Source organism: Cheilinus undulatus, linkage group 6 (assembly GCF_018320785.1).
Source record: "Cheilinus undulatus linkage group 6, ASM1832078v1, whole genome shotgun sequence".
Lineage (NCBI taxonomy): Eukaryota > Metazoa > Chordata > Actinopteri > Labriformes > Labridae > Cheilinus > Cheilinus undulatus.
Window position 1 is genome coordinate 34,938,586 of NC_054870.1, and position 8,987 is coordinate 34,947,572.

The window sequence follows — 8,987 nt, forward strand, 5'->3', positions numbered from 1 at the left end:
ACAGAAACACATGCCCTTACACAGACACATCGAGTCAACCACAGCGCTAATGTTGCTAGCAGGACAGTGAGGAGAAAATATCCTCCCTTTATTTTGTGCTCTTTTGTGTGGGGAGGGGACATATCACTACAGGAGGCACGCAAAACATCTTCTTTGCCAAGAAAAGCTTTTGGTGTGGCTCTCTGCTCTGGTTTTAACAAGAAATGTGGTCCAGTTCTAAGTAAACTGGCGTTGCTACAGCGACATCCAAGCTGACAGCTAAAGTGGCAGCAGACCCTGGATATACCGGACAAGCTGACTGTAATGATCAGAAACCCATACCGAAACAGACTGAGAGTAGAGCAAAAACATCTGTTCCATCACAGAAAGCTTTCAGTGTTGCTCTCCGCGCTTGTTTTAATAAAGCATGTTGTCCAGTTCCAACAAAACCTCTGCTGCAGCTAAGTCCCAGCTAATCACTCCACTAGCAGGCCTTGTATACAACCACTTACAACAACTAACTTTTTCCCCCTTAACTGTTACACTCACGCTAAAGCAGGTCAGCAGAAGAGCGTCAACGTCATTTTCTGTCACGGAAAGCTTTCAGTGTTGCCCTCTGCACTTGTTTTTATCAAGAAATGTCCAGTTTGACAAAAGCGCAGCTGTGGCTAATTCTGAGCTAATTGCTCTGCTAGCAGCCATTGTAGACAAGCATTCACACAACAACATCTTTCCCAACATGAAAAGCTTATTGGGTTGTTTATCCTCTTTATTTCATACAGAGATGTGGTCCAGTTCTAGTAAAGAGGACACAATGCTAAAGCTATATCTGAGGTATTTCTAGAAGTGGAGGCAGCCATTACAGAGCTTTCAGTCCAACTAAACCACGCCCATAGTGCAATTCTGTATGTATAGCTTTATTTACCACAATGGAGGCAGCCATTATCAACGGCTTTTAGTGCAAGCAAACCCAACTCTGTACGGTATGACTGAACATAGCATCACTCAGTCACTCACTCAGCAAGACACAGCCACAGCCATCTGTAGGGCTGGCCTCAGCGGTCAGCCAAAGATACAAAGAAAAGAGACTTTTTCAGTGTCAAACTAAAAACAGATTTCTACAAGGTAATGCTAATTAAATTTAAAAAAATCTGTAAGTAAAATAATGATTGCCAAAATATTCATCCCCTCAAAAGTCACTGACCTAATTCAACAGAGGTCCCGCCAATTGTGGCCAGTAGTCTCAAAATGAGTGAAATTGGGATCGCCTGAGTGCAGTGAATGGGTTCAAGTGGTGGTATAAAGACACCTGTTTCTGGAAGGTCCAGTCACTAGTTAATCAGTATTCCTTGCTACCATTACACCATGAATACAAAAAGAACACTCCTAACACCTTAGAGAAAAGGTTATTGAAAAAAAAAGTCAGGGAATGAATACAAAACCATTTAAAAGGATCCCCAACATCCCCCGGAGTTCAGTTAAATCTTTCATTAAGAAATTAAAAGAATATGGCACATGGGTAAATCTGCCTAGATCAGGCCATCCTCATAACTGAGTGACCGTGCAAGAAGGGGACTAGTGAGAGAGGTCACCAAGACCCCTATGACTACTCTGAAGGAGTTACAAGCTTCACCTGAGATGAGAGAGACTCTGCATACAACAACTGTTGCCCGGGTTCTTCACCAGTCAAAGCTTTATGGGCGAGTGGCAAAGAGAAAGCCACTGTTGAGGAAAAACTCATAATAAATCTCAACTGGAGGTCGCCAAAAGGCATGTGGGAGACTCCATGGTCAAGTGGAAGAAAGTTCTTTAGTCTGATGAGACCAAAATGGTGCTTATGTAGAGTCTTCCACATATCATCCAGCTTTTCTACAGCAGGGATAAACATGTCCTGTCTCTCACACTCTGTACTGGCAGCCATCATGACTAGGCATGAACCACAGACCTTTCTCTGGCTTAGAAAGCTGCTGGAAATATTTGAGATGGTGTACATACAAACATAAGAATATAGAAAACATCAGAATGCTCATTTAAAGGAGACATTTCAGTGCAAAAATTATATTATATTATATTATATAATTATATGTGTGTGTGTATATATATATATATATATATATATATATACACACAACAGCCAGATAAGACTATAATTGATTAACCAAATTGTGTGAATGCATAAAATCAAGTTTCCATTTGAAATGTCAAAGGTGTTTTCCTTTTTCACCATGATTCAAGTTGTCTCTTACATTGTGTTTCTTTGAATGTTCCTAAAAGCTTTATGATGAAACTGCATAGAATTTTAAAGCTAAACAATTTACTGATGTTGTTCTTTCTTTTAAAAGTTCAACACAAATAAACTACTTCCTCTTTTGATAAAAACCACTGGTGAAAAACTGACTTGCGTCCACCCTTCTACCTTGAAACATTGGATGTAAACACTTCAGAATGATAAACAGGCAACATTAAATCAGCCCGGCTGGCCTCATCCATTCCCAAGATGCACAGAAATCAATATCTGCACAGTAGCATATGAGCATGTCAAGCATCTGATTAAAACCCTAGTATACGGAACATTTAGACCTGCCCATGTCCTCACTGTCTCTCTTCCATCAGCTGCACTAGCTCTGTGGAGTGGCTCACATTTATTTTCATTAGCACCTCTCACAAGCGCAATTAGAGAGGTTAGCTGATTGTCTGCTGCAGGACCTCCATGTTCACCGCCTCCAACAGTGGACACAGCTAAACACACAGCCGAACACGTGGGGCTCAGCCAGCAGCTACACTGTTTAGTTTAGATAAGAGCCTGAATATAAAGCACATCTTTGTGTTTCATGTTTTTATAATGATGCTGAATCATTTTTCTATTTAGCCATGGGTCAATCAACATAAAATGAATCTAAAACGAGGTGACAATGGTTTACACTGTCGAGTCCTGCCCTTTTAGATGTGAGAGTTGCTCTTTTTCCAAGTCTTACATCACACTAAAATGGGTACTGGGTTATCATAGACCTTTAAGAATATAATTACATTATTTTCTATACATCACAAAGACTAAATTCTTCATATAAAACTGGAAAAGAGTGGCAAAGGCAGGGAAATGAACAGGAAACCATATGTAGCCAAAAAGGAAAGTCTGAGGCTTCCCTTTATTAGGTTTTTTTCTGGTATTAGTTTTGCTTTTAATTAAAGTATAAATATTTTAAATTTTCATACATCTTTTTAAATATAAATAGGACATTTGTTATCTTAAAAAACATCTGTGCCGAACTGGTCCCCTGAGTCTTACAAGCTTGCTCTACTGACTTTCTGTTTCTTAAAGTCCCACAGGTTTACTCTAAAAATCTGGATGTATGCTCCAATGAGGTGGAACCATTAAAGACAAAGTCTCGAAGGTAACATTGTTGTTTTCCTTGGACAAATCAGGACACTGATCCTGAACCACTTTTCCACAGTATGCAACTCTATTAACTGAGAAGGATCTCTTCTTGGTTTGTTTTGATTGTGCTTTATTGTTTCTGGATGTCATTGTAACTAAGGGGAACTTATAGCATAATTGAGCATCACGAGTAGGACTATAATTTGCCATAATCCATTATTTACAATAGAAGCATAATCATGTACCACGGCAACACTTATTATAAAAATAATAAGGTCCACTTCCATTTAATGTCTCTTATTATAAGGAATGGAATTTACGTACATAAATGGAAACATGCAGAAAAACTTTAATAGAAAGTTGTGATGTGATTGACATCTGTGTATTTATGAGGTGGCATCTCACAGGGCTTTGAGGTGCCCTAATAACATTTTCTAAGGCTGTCATGGTTACATAATGCATTTAGTTAATCACAATGAGATTAACATCCATTCTAAGTGCATTCATGTTTTATTTAATGCATTTGTTGCAAACTTTATTTTCTTTTTGAGCAGATTTTGGTTGAGCAACTGCAACGTCTCCCTGCAGCCACTATATTTGTTTAATTGTTTGTTCCTGGTCAAATATTCTGTTTAAGCCCTGACACTGTCATCTGCTTCTAGAAGCCAATGTATCTGTGGTTATTGGCTAATGCCCTACTGCCAAATATCCATACCACCCATACATAAACAAGTACGTTGACATTCAATGGCATCTTGTATGAGCAGTGCAGTCTGGCAGTAATTTGATCTATAAAATTAACAGTAAAGCGTATATACGCCGTGTCAGGCTGAGATTACGTCAACCCCTTAGCAGGGGCAATGATAGCCATTCTCAACACAAACGTGAACTTTAACCTGCAGGGAGAGCCAAAGGCTGTGCTGATGTCAGCACTCTGCAAACCAGTTTCATTGACACGCTGATGCTGTAATCCTTGCTTTAATAACTAGTGCTAAGTGTTTACATAGACTAGTGTAGACTAGTTTACCAAAGCAACAAAATTTGTGTCAACCAGATTTCAAATTAGTCACCTGAGACATTTTTCACTGTAAAGAAATTCTGTGGCTGTGTCATAAATGGCCCACTTTCACTGCATTCATATTTAGTATATCATAACGCTGAGAACAGTATGATCCAAATTCATAGTATGCTTTAATAGTACAGTATGCTTTTAGTATATGCCAGAAATCCCCTGATGTATACTAGATTATCCATTTAAGCATGACATAGGAGCACACAGGTCATATCAAATAGCCCCAAAGCGCATTGCAGCCCTCGGACAATCTAAAAGTGAAGCTTGATGGCCCGCATATAAAATAATATTAACTATACTGCAACACATCTTAATTGTTGTTTGACCTACTGTAAATAGCTGGTTTAAGATGATGAAGATGATGATGAAGGAATGGTGTACTAACTTTTAGCTCAGTAAGTAGTATACATAAGAAATAGTAGCAGCAGTAGTATGCAGTTTTGGTTACAGTCTGTATCTTTTACTCATTTCTTAGTCACCACTTACTGATATCTCTCCCTTCTTCCAGTCTCTCTCTTCCTGCTCTCATGATCAGCTGATTATGGGCGTTCACTCTCTTAAGCGCTAAGCCAATCAGATTCTGCCACAACCTTGTTTGACCAATCATCAAGCACCTGCCATATTTGAAATCTGTTGTCCTCTCTTTCACAGCTGCAATTCTCCTCCACCCCAGCCACCTCCATTCAGCACCTAGTCTAGATCCTCACAGGTCTTCAGTTCATCTCATCCTGCATACCAAGCTACCTCATTGGTGTCCTGGTTTAGATTCTCTCTACACCTCATCTGACCCTGCCTCCCTCATCAACGCCACAATAAATTACTACTAGTAAGTCTCTTCTGATTGAAATAACTCTTGTTTTTGTGGGTCATATAGAGGCATCAATGTAACTTTCAGCCCATTTCATAAAACATAAATATTTACCTCACAGGAGTTTTAAGGATGAATTTATCTTTCACAGCAATAATGAAAACAACCTTGAAAAACAGTGTTTTGCTCTTGGCTTTGGGGATTTTTTTTCTCAATGTTCATTTTTATACATGTGATGGCTGTGCAAACAATTTCCTGTTGAAAATTGCTGCTCTGATATCAGCCACTGACAGCTGCTATAATGAAAACTGAGTCCATGAGATGCAGACTGCTGCTGTGGACATCATCTTTTACACCCTAACATTTTCATATTAGAGAAAATTCTCACATATTTTACACCCTTGCTCTGAACATGATCTACATGCATCAACAACATTATTTATTAATTTTGCTTTAATGTATTTTGCAGAAAACCCTTGGGGCTTATATATACTGAGTCATAGAACTCTACAGACACCAAAGCCACCTACAACAAGTAGAGACCAAACAATGGACATGTATGCTGCTGTTGTTAAAGCTGATGAATGTAAAACACAGTGCAGCCTTGTTTGTTTTTTTCCCCTGCATATTTAATTAATAATGAACCCTGTTTCTGTTTATAATCCTTTTTGTTGCCCTGTTTGTGCCCTCTTATACCGACTTAAATGTTGAATTTGCATTTAGTGTGTCCAACATTCCTTGTGCAATGTTTTCTAAATGGAAGCATGCCTCAGAATAACAATTGTCACGCAAACTGAAAGAGGATCCGTGCTTCTTTGGGTTCATGCGTGCAGGTGACACACAGTGTGCTTTCTCATAGTGCACCTCTCTATTGTGTGTGCTTACCCTGCGGTCATTTTGGAGCCGCTGTCTGCTTCGGGCGCTGCGTTTGCTCCGTCTCTTTGAAGTGTCCTGAGGGTACAAGTGAAAGAGCCCCTCTCCAAAGGGAAGCTGTGTGGGCAAAAAAGAAGAAGATGGATGAATCCAGAGCAGAGAAAGAGAGGAGAAACATGAAGGAAGCAATCAGAAAGTGGCTGAAAAACACAATGGATTACAAATGGAGAAGGCAGGAGGTCATTTTCCAGGTGGGGAACAAGGGCACTGATTCTATAGCTTTAAATGAGGGTCTATTTTAAGGCTCTGGAGAACAGCGCTGATTTCAACCATTATAAATCAGCAGGGCAGGGAAATGAGATGCATCATCCGGAGATTTCCCTCTGGCAGAGTGCTCAGATTAAAGACCCCCTTATGCTTTAATAACAGCAAGGGGACAGGTCAATCCTCAGTATAAAGGCTTTCTGCTGTGCCTGCCACATCCAATGAGAAAACAAAATTATGAAAGCATGAGGACTACTCTTGTCTTCTTCTACTCTTCATTTTTTAGTAGCAGATCATGCATGAGATGCAAATGATACAAATACAGGACCTCCATTGAATGCTCTTTTATTGAATAATGCTTACTTGGATATTTGCACATCAAACATCTCTGCCTCTCTGTTTTATCTCTCTTTGTGCTCTCATTTGCATGTGGGTTCAGATTCGGTGTCCCGGTCTTGTTAATTAAACAACAATAGAAGTTCATCGGACGACACAGACATTGTTTAATGGTGCATATCCCATTAAGACAAATATAGCTGCTGATTACATAACCTGGGAGGCAGGGAGGTAGAAGATGTTGAGGAGGAAGGGGGGGCTGTTTTCCGGTGAAGTAGCAATCACAGAGCTGGATATCTCACAGACAACACATTATGATGAATTACACGTAGGAAAAGGATTGCTTTGTTGTTATTGTGGAGGTAAATCCTCACTCAGAGCAGCGGACACCCCTGCTACGCCTCACTAGCTAACGCTCCGGCCGATTTCTCCCACACATTTATTTTGACATGTGACAAAGTACGCTCACTGTCAGGGAATCATTTCCATTACTATGACATAAATGATTTGTTACCTATTTTGACGTGTTGTACGCATGCTGCATTCGTCAGGGTTTATCATAAGATGTACTGCCTCAGACAGTGAACATGCTGAGGGAAGGAAAAGGCCGTGTTTGTTGAGATACAGTGGATAAGATGTGCACTCTATCTGTGAAAGATAGAGGAAGATGTGTGTGATAAATGATGAAAATGGCAGGTTGAAATGGCTTTTAATAAATAAATAACCAATTGTGAGAACAATAAATGTAATTTTGTTGATAAACATCATGCAAAGATGGAGTCCATCATATCTTAAGGAATGATATCACAACACAACTTCATGTTGTAGGAGAAACCCCCGCTGATGTAATGGGTTTGCCTTCTTTAAAAGGAGACTGCGCCTAAAAAAAAAAAACCCACGTGTTTTCAGCTTTTATTTTGATTTTAAACTAAATGAACAAATCAATTTAATGAACTCGTTGCAACCTTTGAATCCTCGAGGCCATGGCCTACTGAGGAGGGCCTACGTTTAAGTCGGATGACGTCATCAAAATAAGACAAATTGTATTAAACTAAACTAAAATAGTGAGAAACGTCATTTGAAACGGACTGCAATGTTAGCTCGACTATTTCAAACGAGTCAAAACGTTGCCAGATCTGTTTACAGTGCTCTTACAAAAGAAATAATGTTATAAAAAAGATTATGTGGTGTTTTTAAGTTTGTTTTTCACAATAAAGAAGCGAAAAGAGTGCTGATACAGTGACTATTATGTGATGTTTCCTCCTAGCTTCCCTTACCTTTCGGGCGCTCTGGTACCCATGTTGTGTTGCAACTTGGTGCGCCTCGTCCTGTGCGTCCTCGTGCAGCTGAACCAGAACATGGTCCGTTAACACTCCTTCTGCAGCCTGCGTCGCGAGCAACAACAGCAGCGCGTTCAGCACCACTAACAATCCCACGGATGTCCCATGTCGGGGGGATCCACGCATCGTGTCTGGCTTGTTTCAGTCCGCCTGCCTGCTCGGCTGCCTTTCTGCTTGCCCGTCGGAGTGGAGTCAGTGTGCGGGATGCTCCTCCGTTAAGATGGGAGAAGGAGGTGGAGGTGGAGGAGGAGGAAGAAGAGGATGTAAAGGGGCCAAATCAAAGCTTTTGCGGACACATCTCTTCGTCGATCCCTGTAAGTTGTAGTTTTATTTCATCCGAGCTGGAGCTTCTCCTCCTCCTGCTGTCTTGTTCGAGAGATGGAGATGATGTGTGTTGTGGACCAAAGCTGCATCCTCAGCGCTCTCTCTCCCTCTCCCTCCTCTTCCTCCTCTCTAATTCATTTACCTTACTCGCTCGTGTACTTTCTGCGCGTGACGTTGTACCAATGGGCTCAGGCGGGTGTGTTCCGTGTTTTTTTTTAGCCCTCCCCCGGATGAGCACGGGGACACTTCTTAGCACCTTGGAGAAATCCTCCCCTTGATAGGAGTTTTATTGATTTGTGCAAGCAAAAAAGGAAAGAGAAAATCCCACCATAGGCAGTGTGCCTTCATCAGCACACTGATCTTTAAAGCTCCTTTGACGACTTTTAAAACGTTTATCAAACAGACTGAAATTAATGATGATACCCCTCTATGACCTCCAGCAGGAAACGAGATCATCATCAACAAAAATGGTATGTGTTATCATTGTCATTTTTGATGCATTTAAAAGCTGCCATGGGGTAGCTGTCAGAAGAGGCAATTTTACAGCATAACACTCAAACAACCACTTTTAAAAATGTAAGCAGCCTTTAAATATACTTGCAAGATTTTTTTGTA

General features: G+C 40.4%; 1 protein-coding gene across 1 annotated transcript in view; it reads right to left on the minus strand.

Moving 5' to 3' along the window:
- pcsk2 (proprotein convertase subtilisin/kexin type 2) overlaps positions 1 to 8,463 on the minus strand; it is a 54,229-nt gene extending 45,766 nt beyond the window's left edge. The window contains exons 1-2 of the mRNA XM_041788867.1: positions 7,986 to 8,463; positions 6,121 to 6,225 (exon numbers count right to left, since the gene is read on the minus strand). Coding sequence (XP_041644801.1) covers positions 6,121 to 6,225; positions 7,986 to 8,174 — 294 coding nt within the window. The 5' untranslated portion in view covers positions 8,175 to 8,463. The remainder of the gene's footprint in view (positions 1 to 6,120; positions 6,226 to 7,985) is intronic.
- Positions 8,464 to 8,987: the final 524 nt, after the last annotated feature.